The sequence below is a fragment of the Lissotriton vulgaris genome, chromosome 2_1 (assembly GCF_964263255.1).
Source record: "Lissotriton vulgaris chromosome 2_1, aLisVul1.2, whole genome shotgun sequence".
Taxonomy (NCBI): Eukaryota; Metazoa; Chordata; class Amphibia; order Caudata; family Salamandridae; genus Lissotriton; species Lissotriton vulgaris.
Window position 1 is genome coordinate 1,283,508,265 of NC_141687.1, and position 21,584 is coordinate 1,283,529,848.

Genomic DNA, 21,584 nt, shown 5'->3' on the forward strand with positions numbered 1-21,584 from the left:
AGACATGCAGCACACCCTGATCAATGGCACTGCCTTAGAGTAAGAATGTATCAACCCCTGATCAATGTCACTGCAGCAGATTATCCATGCAGCACACCCTGATCAATGTCACTGCAGGAGATTAGACATGCAGCACCCCCTGCGCAATGTCACTGCCTGAAATTAGGGATGCATCACACCTGATCAATGTCACCCCCTGAGATTAGGGATGCATCACACCCTGATCAATGTCACTGCCTGGCATTAAAGATGCATCTCGCCCTGATCTGTTTTACTGTTTTAGATTAGGTATGCATCATCACCCCTACACCCTTAAATCACTGCCTGGGATTAGAAATGCATTGCTCCCTGATCTGTATCACTGCCAGAGATAAGGCATCCACCTACCCGGATCCATGAGATTAGGCATGCAGCCCTCCCGTGATCAATGTCACCGCCTGAAATTAAGCATGCATCGCCTGTCCGAGCACTGTGTCACTCACTGCCTTAGATTAGGTATGAATGTCCCTCAATCCGTGAGATCAGGCCTGCACCTACCCCTGGTCTCTGTGTCGGTGCTTGATATGACACATCCGCCGCTCCTCAGTGTCACTAGCTGGCATATAGCCATTCATCACCCTCAACCTTTGTGCTGCTCACTGACCTAGGCACAACAATTACAAAGCAAGAACTTGACTTGCATTATTTCCCAACTATTTCTTAAAATATGCAAACAGCACGTATTTTGAGCCCAGATGTGCATTTTTTTAAATAGGCTTTCCCCTTTTGTCGAACGACCAAAAGCTGTTGGCCAATCGTGTAAAGAGGTCGCCTACCGCCACTGTAACAGGGCCACAGAAACCCCTCCAGTTGCTCCTATTTCACTGCTGTCGCTTCACTAAACTTGCTTCCGGTCGAGGCGCTTAGGCACCAGTGAATGTTTTGTGCAAATGAAATCGTGGATAATATGATAGACTTTTGTGATCAAGGCACCTGGGCGCGAAAACCGAAACGCTATTTCCCGGGAGGTTTTTGAAACAACGGAATATCAATTCCTGTGCATCATAAACCACCCTTCTCCCACACAGAATGTCAAAGTACTTAAAAACGACTCTAATTTTGGTACTATTTGACCCGAGCTGAGAAGCCCATAAACTAGACCAGTGGTGGAGGGACTCTTGGTGCACAGCTGAAAGTAAGACCGGTACTTTTCGTTATATTCGCACCTAAAGGCAAAAGTGGAAACCGAGGAAGCACACGATTTACTACTGGTTTTGTAGATCTGCTATTTGCTATCTTGCACACTGATTTTTAGTAATGAAATACGCTGCAAATCCTGTTTTATCATTGGGTCAGCTCAATCTTATGTCGAGCTTAGACCTGCTTGCTCTTAGTGGACGTTTTAACTTTGCATCTTTAATGCTTTTACATTTTGCATGTCTGTTTGTTAAGGTTTTTATTAACCGTACAATAAACTTACCACCACAAGATTTACCAATTTTAGGCCACATTATTACAGTGCATCGCCACACACAGGAATGATCCATACCCTTGCTCCTGCACTCTCAGCTCTCACTTGCACTCACTCTTCCCTGCTCTCCCTGCCTCCTCCCAGTTCAGTTCCTGCCTACCTTACTGCTGATGGCTTGGTCTAGGCTGCTCCTGCATTTCTCGCTCTTCCTGTCACTCTCAATCTCCTCTCCTCCCTGTAGATTGCAGGGACTAGATCCTTCTTGGTGCTCTGGGGAGACATGATGAGGAGCGGAGGGCTCTGCCTGTTCCGACTCTCCTAGTGTTGATAAGCCTCCATCGAAGTTCTGTGCTTCTTCTAGCTCACGACTGAGGGGGCTTGGTTTCCCAAGCATATGGCCTGGATGGGTTACTTCCTGGGTAGAGGTCTGCAGGCGGGACTCTTGCACCCGAGCCTCAGTCTGCAGTACCCTACTCTCGCCCCCCACCGCTCTCGAAAGCTTCACCATCTTGAGTATGTGCTGGTAGTACTTCTGGTCCTCAGAGTAGCCCTCGCTACTCAACCCTTCCTCAGCTGAGTTTGGGGGCTGCTGGGGCTGGGCCTCCACCAATGAGTGGGTGGCTGCGGAGTCAGGCTTAGGGGAGAGATCTTCCTCGTGTTCCAGGCTACACCAGCTCTGCGGATCCCAGGAGAAGTTGTCCACTTCACCCAAAACGCAAGATTGCAGGTGGTCACATCGACTACTCTCCATGCTGTGCCCTTCACCTTCATGATCACTATCAAAAGCGTTCTTATCTTCTGCAGGTTTTGGGGAAGAAAGGCTGCCCTCAGCCAGGTGAAAGGGCAAGTAGCCAATATTGGAATGAACCCGTTTTGCTTTAGGAAGGAGAGATCTTGCACATATTTCACTAGATCCTGGAGGCTGCCGTCCTTTATGTGAGAGTTGGGGAACGTTAACAACACTTGTGCGGGGCGTGGCAAACTGATATGCCTCAACATCTTTTGATTTCAATGGCCCCAGATCAGGATTTTCTGTCGGATTAACAAAACTATTCACAATTCTCTGCAGACAACCTGGCTCCAATAAGTGTGAATTTTCGGTGCCTATTAACTGATCATTTTCAACATGCTCTGGAGAAAGAACACAGGCCCAAACAGGGAGTACGGGCTGCTGCAACAGCTCTTGAGGTGTGCAGTGTGCTCCTTGTCTGCTGAGATTAGCAATGGTGCCTTTATACTGATGTTGAGGAGCTTCCTGGTTTTCCATGGCGTTTATGAGGTCAGGCTGGCCATCACACAGTCCTGTCGATTGTTTTGGCTCTACCCACACTGTGCAATGAGCCTCCCCTTCGCCCTCAAGGTCACGGCTCTTGCATACCTTCAGGGCCTGGAGGCTGAAAGTCTGGTCTTCCAGCTTCCGCTTCCTAGTGCCCTCTAATGCTTGGCTGGAGATGCTAAGCTCTGCTGTCTTATTGAGACACTCACTGTCTCCCCCCAAATCCAGTTCTTCCTCAATACTGGCCCCCATCGCCATCTTTTGACATGCCTGGGTATAAAAAATGTTTTCAGTTGGGGAGCATTCTTCCAATGGTGTCAGTTTGAATCGCGGGGGCAAGTAGTTGGAGCCACTTGCCATTTGCAATGAGAAAGTCTCTGGTAACTTTTTTACCAATAATGCACTCCCCAACAGGTTAGAGGGACAAATAAGCTTTTTGTCAACCATGTCAGAGAAGGGGCCTCCAAGAAGAGAAAGCACACCTTCCTTTTTGACATTGTCCATAGAAAAGGTCCCTTCATCTATGATGTTAGCGGATGAAAGGGTTCTTCGGAGTTCAGTGCTAGCAGAGAGATGCTTCACTGGTGCATTCGATAACATAGCACTTGTCCCATTTTCTGCCTCAGAATCAGTGTACTTAGGCTCTGACAAATCTTCGGTTTCTGTAGAGAAGTCTAGACCTAGTTGCCTGTTGGGGTCTTGTATGTTAATAGGAGAAGGGTGTCCCAAAATCTTTTCAATGTCTGACAAAACATGTGGATTACGGCCGCTTTGATGGGGATGCAGTGGCAGCAGCCTACCTAGGGGGACTGGGGCAAGCGGCCTTAGAGGGCTGCGCATCTCTGTCGGCGTGTCAAGGCAATTCTTCTTACTTTCTTTCAAGAGTTTCTCGCACAAATTTGGTCTCTGAAGATCTACACTGAGAATAGTGGACTCGGAGGTTATGAACTGAGATGTTCCTTGAAAGCTGCTTGGTGATCGCAGAAGGCCCTGGTCTGGTTGCCACTCCTAAACAGATAACGAACACTTTGAGCTATTAACATCAACAGCAAGTTTTTTTCAAGATTAACAATAATGCTTAGAAAAGAAACAAACTGGCTCAGTTGCACCACAAATCTCTAACTATAACCCTTTATAGTGAGGATAGCCAATTAGCAGGGATAAGAATGGATATTAGGGGCTAAACAACGCTTAGGAACATTGGGCTCTCTCCTAATCAATAGAAAATTACTTGGCTTTGGTAATGATCTTTCTGTTGGATACTAGGTCTAACCACTGACTCCTCACCTTGAGACTATTTCCCAGATGACAGACTGGGTTCAGTAACTTTTCAAGCAGAACTCCTGCCCGCAGGTAAATAGCTTTGTGCTCTTTCGCACCAATATCATTCAGCTAGTTGCTTGCTAGTCTGTCTGAACCCCACAGACAGAGAACCCATCAGCAGTTTGACATGACCAGTGTGCAGATCTCTAACCTGGCATCTGTTTAGATGGAAAAAGAATCCAGTTCGCATAACAAGCAGGTCGGAGGGTTGACGAGGAACCTGCGGTTAGATAAAGTATCCACCTGAAAGATCAATACCCAAGTTAAGTTGTTATTCTGATGAATATTTCTAACCACAGATTCCTCACCTTGTGAATAGGTATCATAGCATCTCTCTCATGGTGGGTCTGTGAACAGGCTCAGATCAAAATCTCCTGCATGACAGAGGGAGCAAAATGCCCCTTTCAGATGACTGGACGTTGGAGGCAGTAGTGCTTCATGAACACGTGTACCATGCCCAGGTAATCTAACACATGTCCAGGACAAGCCCTTCACATGTAATGGGCCAATTTCTCAGGTACCACACTAATCTACAAATGTGTGCGAATGACTAGTGTACACTGGTTTTGTGGAAGGAGGCCTCACTGCCAAAATGGCTTCAACAACCTCAGGGTGAGGAGAGAGGAGAGAGGGGTATGGGGCTGAAGGAAGTCAGCTGCTGCAGCTCAAACTCCAAGTATGGAGATGCAAATTATGCAGGCTCGAGTGTAGTACCACGTCCTGTTGCTGCAACAGAAGATCCTCCTGAAGCACCATCTTGAACGAAGGACAGATGCTCATGCCGAGGAGATCCATATTCCACACTCTTTTGGCCCTGTCAGATACCACTAGGATGACTTGGGCCTGGTCATTTGAGATCTTGCTTCTGAACCAGACTCAAGATGCAACAAACTTGAAGGCTGCCTAGGACAAACAGGTCTGTACTGCAAGTCATGTTGTTTTCGGATACCTTCACCCGGGCTAGTTAGCCACAATACCACTGCCTATAAGCAATACTCCCTTTCCATTCTCCAACTTAATGTCAGATCTCTTGTGAAACACCACGCCGAGGTGTTCACCCTCATAACAGAGGAACATCCTGACATTATGTTTATCTGTGAAACCTGGCTTCACGATGACCAAAACAGCATCCTAAATCTCTCACTGCCCGAGGGTTTCTCTATAAAAACCATCAATAGAGACTCTAGGGGGGGGGGGGTGGGGGGGGGGGGTAGCTGTTGTCTACAAATCGTCTTACAACTGCACTTTTGAAAAGGAAGCCATTTGGGGCTGTGAAAGTGCAAGATTTAAAATCTCCACCAGTCCCCATTTCACCCTCTCCGGACTAGATATCTACCGGCCCCCTGGCCCCACTGCCAGGTTCATTGAGGAACTCTTAGATGTCGCTCACACTCTAGTGATATCCTCTCCCAATTTTACCATCCTGGGAGACCTTAACTTACATTTCGACTCCCTGACCGACCATATCATTAAGAACCTTCAGGCGGACCTCACGGCCCTTCAGCTAATCCCACTCATTCAAACTTCCACTCACTCGGCCGACCATTTACTGGACCCTGTGTTCTCCAATCTTCCAGATGCCTCGGCTGCCCCCCCTAAACCCATGGGGTGGACTGACCACTCCCTTATTAAATTCACCCTGAAGACCAGAGACTCGATTGTGAATAACACCTCCAGTTCCCGATATAAGAGGCCGTGGCATAAACTGGCACCTAGTGACCTTACCAGCAAACTAGGTAACCTCCACCCTAACCTCTCAGACGGAGATATTAACTCCGCCTACGCGGCCTTTCAAAACTGGATTAACCTAGGACTAGACTCCCTAATACCAGCAAAATGGACTAAAACCCGCAATACGCCATCTAACCCATGGTATAACGAAAATCTTTTAACCATGTGGAAAGACTGCAAAAGGGCTGAACGCCAGTGGAGGAGAGACTACAAGGACACCGATAAAGCTGCCTACCTGCTAAAATTGAGGTTATACCACAAGGCGGTGCGCACCACCCGTGCTTCCTTCTATGCGGAAGCAATTAGCTCCAGTAAGAATCCTTCAAAAACTATTTTTGAACTTGTTCAAAAACTTAAAGATAGTCCTAGTCCTACCTCGGGCATAACCTCCGCACAACAATGTGAGGAACTTGCCACCTTCTTCACGGAAAAGGTAAAGAAAATCTACACCTCCTTCCCTCAGATCCTCCCGGATACCTTCAAACCACGTGAGCCCTCGTCAGACAGTCCCAGTCTGTCTCTCATCCCCAGTTTAACATCTAACGAACTCGCCAAACTGTGCACCAAAGTTAAATCCGGCTCGCCCACAGACGCCATGAGACCCGCAAAATTCCTAGAATCTCTCGAGTTCTTCCTCCCTTCTTTGACTACCCTACTTAACCTATCATTCTCCTCAGCAGTGGTCCCCACGTGTTGGAAGCAGGCATGGGTCTCTCCAATCATAAAAAAACCTAACCTGGACCCATCACAACCAGGAAACTTCAGACCAATTTCATTGCTTCCATGGGTCTCCAAACTGGCAGAAGCCCATGTGAACAAGGTTCTAGCCAATTACATGACGCAACACCAAATTCTAGACCCATCACAAAATGGCTTCAGGCCAGGATTCAGCACCGAATCCGCCTTGCTGACCACCATTGAAAACTTACGGAACATTCTGGACGCCGGTCAAAGTGCTGCGCTGATTTTACTCTATCTCAGCGCAGCCTTTGATACGGTCTCCCACTCCATCTTATTAAAACGTCTCGAAGACATAGGTATTAAAGACCTTGCACTAGAGTGGTTCCGATCATTCCTAACAGACAGATCTTTCCGGATCTCTGCCCCCCCGTTTACATCAGAGCCTCACCCCATAGAGCAAGGCGTCCCCCAGGGATCGGCGCTCAGCCCGTCCCTATTCAATCTTTATGTCCAGCCTCTCGCCGAAATAGCAAAAGAATGGGACCTGACACTAGTGTTGTACGCCGACGACACCCAGCTCGTCATCTCCCTGACTGAGGGCCCCTCGATCTCAGCGGCGAGATTTAAGAACGGGTTAGAGGCAGTTGCTCGCTGGATGTCACACAACTGCCTCCAGCTGAACGCTGGGAAAACAGAGGTGTCGCTTTTGGGCAAAAACCCTGAATACTGGACTGATCACTGGTGGCCGTCCGCACTGGGCCCGACCCCCCCCCCCCAAAACCGTGGTAAAAAACCTTGGTGTCTGGGTGGATGCATCCCTTACCTTCCAGACCCACACTAAGAAACTGGCTGCCACCTGTGTGGGCCTGTTGAGGAACCTTCATCCTATTCTTGGCTTTTTTGATCGCCATACGCGTCAACTGATAGTCCAATCCACCATCCTGGCTCGACTGGACTACGCCAATGTCCTTTTCCTCGGCCTTAATAAAGCTGAGATGGCGCGGCTTCAACGTATTCAAAACTCTGCCGCCAGGGCAGTTGTAGGCCTCCCTCGAAGGTGTTCCGCAAGAAACACCATCCAGAAACTACACTGGCTACGCATGGAAGCCCGAGTCCAGTTTAAAGCCCTCACTACGGTCTTCAAAATTCTTAAGACTGACTGTCCTGGTCTCTTGCGTCCACTCCTAGAGCCTTACACCCCTCAGCGGACCCTACGCTCCTTGGGTCAAAACTTGGTTGTTACCCCACGTATAAGGCTAAGAAGAATGGGCGGTCGCTCTTTCAGAGTCCTGGGGGCAAGGCTCTCGAACTCCCTTCCATTTCATATTCGCTCCATAACTAATCTACTCGCCTTCCGCAAAGCGATCAAAACATTCCTTTTCTCCCCATCCTAATCTCTTATTGCCCTCTCCGTTCCATCTCCCCATTTTTGGTTTTGTTATAGTTTAGCGCCGGGACGCCTCGTTGCTGGGGCAGCTGTTCGCGCTCAATAAAACGTTATAACATAACATAACAAACTCATGGTAGTGACGCAAAAGCTTATTACAGCAGTCCCCAGCATACTATAGATGGAAGGATTCTCCGTGAGAGAGCTGCTTCGGAAACAATTTCATGCGGACATTGCACTCAGCGGTGGTAAGAAGATGCCCAATGCCATTTCTGAAAACAACTGCCATTTGTGATCCACTTAACCCCTTCCCTGCTCATGACAAGCTCAGCTCGTCATGCAGTACACTGGTCGTGTGCTCATGACGAGCTGAGCTCGTCATGAACAATGGGAATTAAGAGAGGTCAGCATCCAGGAGGATTAGCTGTAGCATTCAAGGTGTTAATGTCAGCAGCTGAGCTGGTCTTTCCTGCCATTTAAAGATCCTGCCAGATGGTTTGCTACCAGAAAAAGTTCCTTGACGATTTGGCCACTTCCAGAGGCAGAGCCTTCTGAGACGGGGCCGAAGAAACCACCCGCCGTGCTTGCTGCAGTCTCAAACGGCAGTGGTCCGCCATTTGAGGTCCCACTGCAGAGCCCACATAGGTCACCGGTTATCTTTGACCAGCAGGATGTAGGAGGCCAACAATCCCGGGAGCCTCAGAGCCATCAGAACTTAAATCCAGGACTAAGACTTAGATATCAGGTTAATAGCCTGAATGTCCTGGACTGTCTGCTCCATGGAAAAGGCACAGAACTATACAGTATCCAATTTAGCTTCAATGAAGAGGAGCTTCTGTGAAGGAGTCAGATGTGAATCCGCCACATTTATAGATTTGCCCAAGGATGCTGCAAGGTTTATTATCGTCTGGAAGTGGTTGACAATTGTCTGGGGCAAGCTCTCCTTCAACAGCCAGTTTTCGGGGTAGGAGACGACTGGTAACCACATCCCCTGAACGTGTGCTGCGACTACAGCCATTACTTTCATGAACACCTGAGGGGCACTAGTGAGTCCAAAAGGGACCACTTTGAACTAAAACATCCTTCTGGCCCACCGTGAACCATAGCTAATGACTGTGGGCTTGCAACACAGGGATTCAGAAATAAGCGTCCTGCAATTCCAACACCACCCTCAATTCTCCAGGGTTTAGGGTAGACAGGACCTCAGCTAGTGTGAAGATTTTGAATTTGTCCTTTCAAACAAAAGCATTAGGAGGGTGAAGATCCAAAATAGGACAAATGCCATTGTCCTTTGTCAGCACAAGGAAGTAGCAGTTCCCACTTTTGAGGCCAGAAACCTCTCTACGGCCCCTGTCTCCAAAAGCGCCAGCACTTTCTGCTGCAGGACAAACAAGTTGTCTTCTGTCAGCCACCCCAATTCTGGTGAAAGGTGCGGCTGGGTAGAAAGCAATGGGAGGGCGTAGCATGGCAAGACAATTTGGAGGACCACTTGTCCGAGCTGATGGCCTGTTACCCCTTTAGAGGAAACACTGGACCCAGACTCAGACAAGGTGGCTGTGTGCCTCCAAAGAACAGGATACACACAGTCTCTGCTGTCTCGGGAGGTGTCTGAGAACCTCAGCCGTGGCCCTGAAAGGGCTAAAAGACCTGTTGGGGGCGGTAAAGGTGGTTGACTAAATGGGAAACCCCAACCATAGCCATGGAGAGTACGAAATTGCTAGTTGAATTGTCTTGTGGGAGAGTAGAGACCAATGGAAAACTTTGTGGCTATGTTCTCTTTAAACCATTCAAGGACCAGGACCACTATTGCGCTAAAAAGGTGACAGCTGTCAAACAGCATGTCCATTATGAATGCCTGGACATTCCCAGAAAAGTCTGTAGAATTTATCCAGGCATTGCGCCAAAGTGACACATAGATGCCCATCGTTGGACTTATGTAGTTGATTGTGCCCACATCACAGACTATCACAAATTTCAAAACATAACGCATGTCTTGAATAGCCTATGTAAGGGATGCCCAAAAGTTGTCCGGAACAGCTGGTAAAATTGCTCACCTGTATCCCAAAATGCACGAGAGCAGGAGCACCCCAGAATTTTCCAAATGTCTCTATTCTTTTAACTTTGCAATCAGGTAGAGTGGAAGGAAAAGAGTACAGATATACTTTGTTTGTGAACGCCTGTACCGCCAAGCTCTCTGGCATTAGATGTTGTGTAACAAAGGCTAGGGCGCCAGGTGCAGGACGATGTTGTCAAACGGCCAGCCCATTACCCAACAGACATGAATGTGGTTTCAACCAAGTGTTCAAAAGGGTATCCAGGAGGGCCACATTCAATGTTGACAGAGGCTCAGTAGGGGCCTGACCTGGTTGAAGTACCTCAGTTAACAGAATATTCTTCAGCTCAATAGCAGGTGGCTATAAGTCTAGAACTTCTGCCACCCAAGCATAACAACTGCGAACAAGGAACTTACCTCTGAGGCAGGACCAGAACGAGACACAAAGCCAGTGTCTAAAGAAGTAATCAGATCACTGGTATCTTGAAGTGCTCCTACCTGTTTTTGTCACTGTCTAAGTTAGTAACAAAAAGATTTGTGCCCTATCACATGGTAATAGCAGAATCTGAAGAATTTCCTGTCTGCTGCGTGCTGGTCAGAACCAGGCAGCTTCTTGGTGGAGGTCGCATTGGATTGTACACCAAGTAGAATAGCACACTGGGCTGAACATCCTCCTCTGGCATAAGCATCAATGCAAAGGGATGCTGCCAGAATCGAAGTCGGCACAAAAGATGGTTCTGAATCGGATTAGGTTTCAAGGGGCACAGACTGTTCCCTGGTGGAAGCCAGAATGGAGTCCCCTGTAGTTTGAGACCCGAAAGTGCAGCAGAGAGCCTGTGAGTGCAGAAAATGCACAGCATGACCTCTCTTAAAGCCTCTACTTTCTGCAATATCACAAGCGGACCCTGGAATTTGGGGTGTGTGGAGACCAAACAGATCGGGAGGCACGTTGATGACCTTGTGCCCACTCTGGAGTCCAAGAGTGGCAGAAAGGAGCCAATGTCTGCTCTGACTTCTACTTTTTATTGTAAAAACCCGAAGATTTGGACCACAATGATGATCTGCTACAGAAACGACTTAGGGAGCAGGAAATGGACGTTCATTCTGACTTCGACCGGTCGCTGTAGTCTTCAAGTGTTTGGCAAGGTACGTACTGGCCTCCCGGTCGAGTATGGCCTTTAGGCTCATCTGGGCATAGTTATCACAAGCCCTGGAGTCATGTCCTGACCCCAGATACCATAAGCATACCTTGTGAGTGTCCGTAACAGACCTCTATTTGCAACAGTGCCTATAAGGTATGAGCCATCATATTAGGAGATAACATTTTCCCTCACACACTGGTAACTCTTCAATAAGATTGTTTTCCGAAAGACCGAAGAGTTCCGGATCCAAATTTAAGGCTCGAAAGGAACAGCCATCAGCAAACATGGGTGGGGCTTATATGCAGCTACACTCATCATTCCTGGAGCAGAACAATGTTGACGCTGAGCTTCACGAGGCAACCTACCGGCGCACAAGAGTACTGCTGAAAAATGTATAGATCCAGTCTGGCACCTAGGAAATATTCACAAGTTGAGGAATCTGCAGTTAGAAGTATCCAACAGAATTAATGAATTGCAGAAATGTGACTGTTGCTAGTTGTGGCAGAGGTAGTGAAACATGTGAAAATCTAAACCCCTCCCCGCCCCATAGCCTGCTTCCCAGACACAGGAGTCCACTACCTAAGAGTGAGGAAAACCTTGGAGAATACTTGAAATGTTACTCTGGGAGTGCATAGGAAAGGCATTGATGAATTGGAGTATTGAACAATCACATCTTCTTGGCAAAGCTGGGAAAGCAATGTGCACAAATGTGATTTCACAAGTCATTTTATGGACAGTCTTACCCAGGAAGCTTTACTGCAATAGATAAACTTGCTGAATTTCCACAACCTGCAAAGAGAACTCACACGGCCCACCAGCAAATTCCGCTAAATGAATGTGTGTAATGTCAGAGTCCCAGCTCACAGTGAATAGGACAAGAAGAGTTATCACAAAATGGTGTACGTGAAATTCCCCAAAAAACACACTACACGCTGCAAAATATGTCTGGATCTAATGAAGTCTGTGGCCCCCGTCCCAGCTCTTTACTTCAGAAGAGTATCAATAACCTAAAACAGGGAGGAGGAGCTATGCGGGCATCCAAGATGGTCGCGTGAGCAGAGAGCTCCCGAGACCCGCGCCGTCCTTCTTTATCTATCCTTCACCTATCCTGGTCATTTTGACGGGCTTTTGCAGCGCCATCATCGCTGATGCTACTGATCCTTTTCTGGTCGAAATCGGACCCTGGGGACCATTTTTCTGACATTTGCAACTTTCTGGCCTGCCCGCGGGCGCGACCGGGGACTCGGCTGCCCACTGTGGCCGACCTGTAATTGAACAACAACGGCTGCCTGGCATCTGGCCCGCCGGAGGTGTATTTCTTTCACTTTCGGTTTCCTTCCCTTTGTTCCTGTCTCCTCCCACTCTGCCTCGCCTGCTGCCCTCTCAGCCTGCACTATCCTCCTTGGGACTGGCAAGAAGGCCGCGACACCTTTGTCTCAGTGGCGCGTCGGAGTTTCGAGACTTTTCTACCTTCTCGTCACTCCCCCTGGCCGTCCGGCCACCACTGACCGCGAGATGGCAACGAAAGCGGAGGCCAAAAAACGCCGGAAGGCTGCGACCCGGGGGGGATCGATCCAGTCGAACATGATCGAACGCTACACCCAGCCGAGAGGCTCCCCCGGGGCCGTATGCATGGGTGCTGAAGGACTTCAAACGGACACATCGTCTACTTCGGAAGTGTCGCTCCAAGACCTTTTGGCTGCCATTACTGGACTCAAGGCCGACATGAGTCAACAATTCGAAGCCGTAGTGTCCAAAATAGACACGGTGGCGGTGGATGTGACTCTGATTCGGGCCGACTTGGCCAAAACAAATGAGCGGGTGAAGGCACTGGATCTTAAAACGTCGAGCCTGGTGAACGACATGGCTGAGGCGCAATCCGAAATTGGCAATCTGCGTGCATCGCACGACTTACTGCTCAAACGGATGGAGGACTATGACAACAGGGCCAGGCGGAACAACATACGCCTTGTCGGAGTGCCGGAAGGTGATGGTGCTGTAGCGACCGATCTTTTGGTCGAGGAACTTATAGTCGCTCAACTGGCTCCGGCAGGACTTAGTAAGTTCTTTGCCGTGGAGCGCGCCTATCGTTTTCCAGGAGGTCAAGTGAAGCCGGGGAACCCGCCGAGGCCTATCATCGCGAGGCTTTTTCACTACCGGGACAGGGATGCTATCCTCCAGGCCGCCCGTAAACATGGTCCCCTGAAGTATGACAATAACTCTGTCTCCATATATCCCGATTTCACTCCCCAAGTGCAGCGACAAAGATCAGGTTTCCTTGGAGTGAAGCGTCGCCTGAGAGACCGGGGACTGAAGTATGCCATGCTGTTTCCGGCCCGGCTCCGGATCGAATATCGGGAGCGTGCCTATTTCTTTGATCAACCTGAACGTGCAGCCGACTGGTTGGACTCGTTGCCAGCAGATGACTTTGGGAGCGGAGGCCCTGGTGGTGCGGAAGGTGGTGCAGCGGCCCAGGAGTAACTGAGGCCCTGGAGGTTCCGATTGGGACTATGCAACGTACTGTGTAAATTGATTTAGTCCCTAATGACTCTGCCCGTGGCGGTGCGGTAACGGGTGATTTCTCCCTTCCTCCTCGGGGGGTTCTTTGTGTAGACTTATGGGGCGACAGGCACACTGCAGTTGGGGGTGGCTTTTTAGTCAGCAGGGGTGCAGGGAGGGGGGTGTTGTAACGGGTTTGGGTTTTGGGGTTGGTGTTTGGGGACTGGGTTGTGTTTCGTTTAATTTGTTCTGTTTTGTGTTTCATGGTATTTCGTATCTTGCGATGACTTTTCATATTGGGTCCTGTTGGGGGGTGGGTGTGGAATGTTTTTGTCGCAATGGGGGGGGGGTGAAATGCGGATTCTTTCTTGGAACGTAAATGGTTTGGGTGACAGGATTAAGCGGGGCATTGTACAGCAATTCTTGAGGCGCCACGCCCCTGATGTTGTGTTCCTTCAGGAGACCCACTTGATTGGCAATGCTTGCAAGGCCTTAGACCGCCGGGGTTATCGACTGGTGGCACATGCGGGTTTCACCTCGGGTTCCCGGGGTGTGGGTATTATGGTAAAGTCTTCCCTTGCTCTTGCTATCGACGATGTTATCCTTGATGAGCGTGGGCGGTATGCTGCTGTTTCGGGGAGGTGGGAGGGTAAGCAGGTCGTGTTTGTTGTTGTCTATATCCCCCCGGGACTGCAGGCTACCACTTATGCTGATTTAGGCAGGACTCTCCTTGGGCTGCCAGACGGCTTGTTGGTCCTGGGCGGGGACTTCAATTCTGTCATGTCCGGTGACTGCGACCGGCTACCCCCTAGAGTATTGCCACAGTCCCAGATGTGGCTCAGTGAAATGGCTGACACTTTTGGCTTAGTGGATGTCTGGCGCTCACTACATCCCACACTCCAACAATACACTTTTCACTCTGGTGCGCACGGCAGCCTCTCCCGTATCGATTATTTTCTTATGTTAGCCTCCACTTTGTCCACTGTTCGTGAGATTCGGCATCTCCCCCGGGGTATCTCGGATCACTCCCCCCTGCTGATTACGATTTCTGTGGGCGGTCTGCCTGGTAACAGAGTTCCCCGATCCCTCCCTGGCATTGTCGAAATCCCCGGCTCTGCTCAGACTTGATTAAGGCAATAGATTGCTACTTTTCTGAGAATCTGGGCTCAGTCGCTTCCCCCACTGTTCTCTGGGAGGCCTTCAAGACGGTTATTCGGGGTTCCGCCCTGTCACTCATTGCCACTGAGCGTAGGATCAAGAGGGAGGCTGTTGTGGCTCTTGAAACCGAAATCACTGCGCTTGAAAGTGAGTTGGGTGGGAATGACACGCCTGCACTGTTGCACGAATTGGAATTGAAGCAAGCAGACTATAAAGCCTGTGTCACGGATGCTGCTAAAATGATGCGGTCTAATCAACTTGGTCGACTGTATGATGTGGGTGACAAGGCTAGCAAGCTTCTTGCGTGGCTGGATAAGACTGAGCGTGCGAGCCGTGTTGTTCCTTCCATTGTTCGTGATTCTGGTGAGACTGTCTCTGATCCGGGTGAGATTGTTGAGTGCTTTGTTGACCACTTCCGTATGGTTTACACGCCTGTTAGTGATCGAGATGAGGCCGACTCCAGGCTACTCCTACGCGACATTGCTCTGCCTACTGTGTCTGATGCGGACTGTCTCGCTCTGGAGGCCCCCTTTACTGTCGACGAGATCGCCCTTGCAATTCGTTCCCTTCGTTCGGGTAAGGCAATGGGCCCCAATGGACTCCCCATTGAACTTTACAAACTTTGCCCCGACAAGATGGCCGCCCACCTGCGCCACATGTTTCTCGAGGCGGTTGAGGCTGGATGCCTCCCCCTTGAGCAGCGCCTCGCTACCATAGTGGTCATTTATAAGGATGGCAAACCTCGTGACCGTTGTGCCTCGTACCGCCCCATCTCCCTCCTTAACGCGGAACCCAAAATCCTCGCTAAGGTGCTGGCCAATCGGATGCTTGCTGTGATTTGTGACCTGATCCACCCGGATCAATCCGGTTTCATCCCCCACAGGAACACTGCTCTTAATTTGCGTAGGCTCCACAGTGTCCTCGCGAGAGCTTCTATTCTCGCCGAGCCAGCAGTAGTCGCTTCCCTTGACGCCACGATGGCGTTTGACACTATTGAATGGCCCTACCTATGGGCAGCCCTCGCTAAATTTGGCTTTGGCCCCAATTTCATCGCATGGGTCAAGCTTCTTTACGAACAGCCGCTAGCTCAGGTCGCGGTGAATGGTAGATGCTCAGACCCCTTCCCCTTGGGCCGTGGCACACGTCAAGGCTGTCCCCTTTCTCCGCTTTTATTCGCTTTGGCACTCGAACCTCTTGCCGCGTGGCTCCGGTGGGAACCCTCTATCAAAGGGATCCGATGGTCCCCTGACCTCGAGGATCGTGTCTCCTTGTACGCGGATGATATCCTCCTTTATCTCACTTCCCCTCAGAAGTCACTCAATGTTCTTTTCGACGTCCTCACGTCCTTCGGTAAGAACTCTGGACTTGTCATTAATTGGACCAAGTCCTGTGTCTATGCCATAGCTGGTACTCTGCCGCCTCTCCCCCGCAGATTTCCCATCCTGGTAGCGACTGACGGCTTTAAGTATCTGGGGGTCCATGTTTCCATGATCTCTTCGGTCCGCTATGAGCGGAACTTGTATGCTCCGCTCCGCAGACTGAAGCAGGATGTTCGGCGTTGGCGCGATCTGCTCCTATCTCCATTAGGCCGGGCGGCGCTCTTTAAAATGATGTCGCTCCCCCGATTCCTCTATGCCCTGCAAAATTTCTTCGACCCTGTTCCAGCTCGCTATTTCCATGAAGTCGAGAGTTTACAGCGGCAACTTATCTGGGACGGCCGTGCCCGCATTGCCTTATCCAAGCTCACGCTCTCCTGGTACGATGGAGGTATTGCGCTGCCGGATATTAGACGATACTATTGGGCCTCGCACCTGAGCGCCATCAACCATGCGACATACTCTCCGGAGCCCGCTCCCGCCTTTGCTTTGGATAAACTGCTGTTGCCCGGTGGCAACTTTAATAGGGCGCTGTATTCTAAGGCCCCCTTCCGACTCCTCACGGGCCCAACGAAATGTGCTGTGCGGGCATGGCGGGACGCTACGGTGGCCACGGGCTGGGGTGGTAGACTGACACGTATGACGCCGCTGTATGATTCGGAACGACTGGGCAACTTGTGGAAGACGAAAGGGTTTGAGAAATGGGACATGATTGGGATTAGCACGGTGGGGGACCTGTGGGCATGCGGCGCGGTTAAGTCCTTTGAATCATTGAAGCTGGAATACCGGCTCGATGACAGGGAGCACTTCCGGTACATGCAGGTGAGGCATGCCTTGTCTTCTGTCTTCCCCTCCGGTACGGACGTTCCGCAGTCCTCCCCTTTGGAAGATCGAGTTCTAGACGGCCACGTCCCAGACAGTACCATCTCCTTAATTTACAAGAAGCTTATTAATAACAGGGCTGACCAGCTCGAGAAGCTCCGGGCTGCCTGGACGGCGGACGGACTTGAATTGGACGACGAGGACTGGCAGTCAGCTGTGTCCTCCCCTAAGGAGGTGGCTATTCCGGCACGACTTCGCTTTGTCCAATTGAAAATCCTCCATCGTGTGTATCTTACTGGAATGCGTCTGGTGCGAATGGGTTTGGTTTCGGATGGACGATGCAAGCGTGGGTGTGGGATGGATGGTACCTTTCTTCATGTTCTGTGGGAATGTCCGATGATTGCAGCGTACTGGTCCAGGGTGCATGATGTGATGAGTCGTGTCACGGGGGTCCCATTGCTTCCTGAGGCACGTCGTTGCCTGTTGAATGTGTGGGAACCGTCTGACTGCACTGCTGCCCAGACACTTTGGGTTACTCTAGGCAATATGATTGCGAAGAGGGATATCGCGCAGCTTTAGGGCTCCCCTAGACCGCCAGCGCTAAGTGCCTGGAAAGAGAACATGGACTGGTCCATGTTCCGAGAGAAGACGGTATATGAGGCCCGGGGGCGTCCAGGGAAGTGGTCTAGAGTTTGGGCTCCCTGGAATACTTATCGAGGAGACATCTGTTCTCCCCCGCTTGACTACGAGGTCCCTCTCCCCTCCCTCCCGTGATTTACGTTCCTCTTCTATTCTCACCACATGCTTTGTTCTCTTGCGCGCACCACCCCCCCTCACCGTTGTCGTTTCTCCTACACCCATTCCCCCCCCCCTCCACCTCCAGCAACCCTTGCCACTATGATACCATGTGTGTGTTTGTTTGTGTTCATTTCGACAAAAACATAAAATTAAACCTTCTTTATCCTATTTGTATGATGTTATGCTATTGCCGATAATGTTGACGTGAGAGATTGCTCCAGCAACGTACTGCCTCGTATTGCACTTTTCGCTCAGCCTGTTTTTGTCATAGCGGCCGGCCCTGCGGGGTTGTAGGCAGACGCTGTGTATTGTGCATTCGTAAATAAAGGTTTTAAAAAAAAAAAAAAAAAAAAATAACCTAAAACAGAGTTTTGCTATTGCCACTGTGACGAGGCTACTACCAGTACGTTGTAAAGGATACAACTTTTTTCAACTTTAACACTGCTTCCCCCTAATCTAACAATGTGTCGGCAGCCCTCACTTCTGCTACTCCATGTGGATAGGAAACCAAAAACGGTCTTAAATTGGATTCTCTATAGTAGAATTAGAAGTTGGATAGTTGCTCAGATGCCCCAAGAGCAGAATTTTAGCTCTTGCAGTAACCCAGAAAAAATGATGCCGCTGTCCCACAAATAGATTCCTTTTTTCACACAGGGTTAAGAAAGAAGAAACCAGAGTACCATCCTGAGAAATGCAACTAATGCTCAAGTGAACAGTGAGCGCCAGGAGCAGAGACTTGAATGAATGCATCTTAGAGACACATGGTCAGGGACCATATTACAGGTATGTCGCAGAATATACACTACATCAGAAATGGAAAAAGGCCTGCAATCGAGTTGGAGGGAATTAATGCTTCGGTTTCTCTGTAATGGCAAAATTCATTTTTTCCTACTCTCAGTGGTGGCTGCTGATAAGCAGCCACCCCACACTCTTCTCTGTGCAACATAGATTCATGTGCAGTAGTAAGGAAATAATCCAGCCTAGGAGGATGCCTTAGCTCACACAGTTTTTGTCAGGCAGGTCCGGCATTGGTATAAAGCTGAATTAGGCAACTAAGAAGGAGTCTCAGTTGCCTAGCATACAACATGGCTTCTACACGCTACTTTTGTTAGTAGAGACTTGAAAGTAAATTAGACCCACAGACGGTCCGGGATCTCCTACACACCAGAAAAGCCTAAGAAGGAGAGGATCTGTAAAAGGGAAGGGACACGAACTGAGGCTACAGGAGAAGAGGACTTAACCTAAGCCGGAAGGCGAAGAGGTATTTCTAGGGGGGATACGTCCTCCCAAATCTAGATCCTAATCCAAAAAAGTATCCCACCTAATAAGGAGACAGTCGGGCACTATGCTTAGCTAGTGGGGCACCATCCGCTCAGACCCGGGGAAGGAAGCAATACCTTTTTGTTAAATAACCCTCGCACATTCTAGTAGTGTCATGCTTCATCATCGGGTTCACCCTGACCCCTAAAGGTCAGGGTAGGCTCAACGATATTCCAGGAAGCACTTAGGAGAAATAGGCCAGGGGGGTTAAAGATTAAAAATCCTCCTTACTCCAGGTATCCCTTTATTAGTGGAGTCATAGGGGATATTAAAATTGAAAAAATGGGGGTCATAAGGAGGTAATGGTACTATGACCCTAATGAACAAGTTACTTACCTTCGGTAACGATATATCTGTAAGAAACATTAGTTAGTGTTAGATTCCTTACCTTAGAATATCCCCAGGCGTCAGTCTGGATCCGGAAACTTTTGCGTAGCAGTACCCCTGCGCGTCGGTAGGCGTCGTCTGCAGGCGTCCCCTGCGGCTCCGCGTCCGTCGTTGGCGTCGTGCGCCGTGATGACGTCGCTGGAGTATATAGACGCCGCCTCCGCGCGCTGACGTCAGTTCTTTGCACACAGCTTTTCCGCGCCAGGAGACGCAGAGCCATGAGAGAACCAACACTGGTGCCATGTAAAAACTAGGGCCCTGAAAGGGATGACCTTAACCCTAGGTATCAGTTCGCAGAACGGGGAGGATGGGTGGGTTCGGTAAGGAATCTAACACTAACTAATGTTTCTTACAGATATATCGTTACCGAAGGTAAGTAACTTGTTCATCTGAAAGAAACACGTTAGTGTTAGATTCCTTACCTTAGAATACATACCCCAGCAATACCAACCCCGGTGGTGGGTCTGCGAACCAATACAAACTACACCAGAAAGTCCTGGAGGACAGAACGGCCAAAGAAGCCATCCCTCCGGACTTGACTGTCCAGGCAGTAGTGCCTCGCAAAGGTGTGCAGCGAGGCCCACGTAGCCGCTTGGCAAATGTCCTGCAAGGTGACTCCCCGGCCCAGGGCAGTAGTAGCCGCCGTGGCCCGAGTGGAATGGGCCCTCAGCCCAACAGGAGGCTCCTTCCGAGCCAAAGAGTAGCACGCTTTGATGCAGAGGACGACCCATCGAGAGATGGTTCGTTTACAAACCGCCCGTCCCTTCTTCGCACCCACGTAGCCAACAAACAGCTGGTCATCCACCCGGAACTGGCGTGTGCGATCCATTTAAAATGAAAGCGCACGTTTTGGGTCCAGACGATGGAGCCGCTCTTCATCCTTTGAAGGATGCGGAGGCGGGAAGAAGGAAGGGAGGGTGATGGACTGCCCGATGTGAAAGGCCGAAACAACCTTGGGCAGGAAAGAAGGTCTAGTCCTCAGAACCACCTTGTCAGGATGAATGGACAGGAAAGGAGGTTGGACAGAAAGAGCCTGGAGCTCACTCACCCTCCTGGCAGAGGTGATGGCAACCAGGAAAGCCGTCTTTAAAGTCAGGAGACGGAGAGGGCAAGAATGAAGGGGCTCAAAGGGAGCACACATCAGGAAAGTCAGAACCAGGTTCAAATCCCACTGAGGCATCACAAAAACGGAACAGGTGGAAACATGTGAGTGATGCCTTTCAAGAATCGAGTTACAATCGGGGATTTGAACAAAGAAGGCTGATCAGGAAGCCTCAAAAAGGCTGAAAGGGCAGAAAGGTAGCCCTTGATAGTGCCCAGAGCAGAGCCCTGCTGGGCAAGAGAAAGAAGAAACAGAAGAACCTCCGAAAGAGGGGCAGAAAGAGGGTCCACAGCCTTTGCTGTGCACCATGCCACAAATCTGTTCCACCGACAGGCGTATACCGACTTAGTGGAGGGACGCCTGGCTGCCAGAATAACATCACAGACTTCAGGAGGCAAGTCAAATGGCCTCAACTGCCGCCGCTCAATCTCCAAGCATGGAGGTGGAGACTGGACAGGTTCGGGTGGAGGACCGTCCCCTGCTGCTGCGACAGAAGGTCCTCCTGAAGGGGCAGGCGGATCGGGGGACCGACTGACATGCTGAGTAGCTCGGGATACCAGTACCTTCGAGCCCAGTCCGGAGCCACAAGGATAACTTGGGCCCGGTCGCGCCTGATCTTCTTCAGCACTCTGGGCAGAAGTGGTATAGGCGGAAAGGCGTATAACAGACCGCAACTCCACTCGCGCCGAAAGGCGTCGCCGTGCGAGTGCCGTCTTGGAAACTCCAACGCGCAGAACTGATGACATTGCGCGTTCTCTTCTGTGGCGAATAGATCTAACCAAGGCTCTCCCCATTGCAGAAAAATGCCTTGCGCCACGTCCGAGTTCAGACGCCATTCGTGATCCATCGAGCACCGACGGCTGAGTTCGTCCGCCCTGGCGTTCAGAGAACCTGCCAGGTGTTGAACCGTCAGAGTCACGCCCTGACGTTCCAGCCATTGCCAGAGGCGCAGAGCCTCCTGACAAAGGGTCCACGACCCCACTCCGCCCTTTTTGTTGCAGTACCACATGGCGGTGGTGTTGTCGGTGAACACCTGCACTACACTCCCGTTGACAAAGGGGAGGAATGCCTTCAGTGCC

General features: G+C 50.2%; 1 protein-coding gene across 5 annotated transcripts in view; it reads right to left on the bottom strand.

Moving 5' to 3' along the window:
* CEP164 (centrosomal protein 164) overlaps nt 1-21,584 on the bottom strand; it is a 459,099-nt gene that overhangs the window by 330,587 nt on the left and 106,928 nt on the right. Inside the window, exon 5 of one of the 5 annotated variants that reach the window (XM_086957026.1) lies at nt 1,611-3,734. The exons of the other annotated variants lie outside the window; for them this stretch is intronic. Within the exon in view, the coding sequence (XP_086813152.1) occupies nt 1,611-3,734 (2,124 nt within the window). The remainder of the gene's footprint in view (nt 1-1,610; nt 3,735-21,584) is intronic. 5 annotated transcript variants of the gene reach the window in all.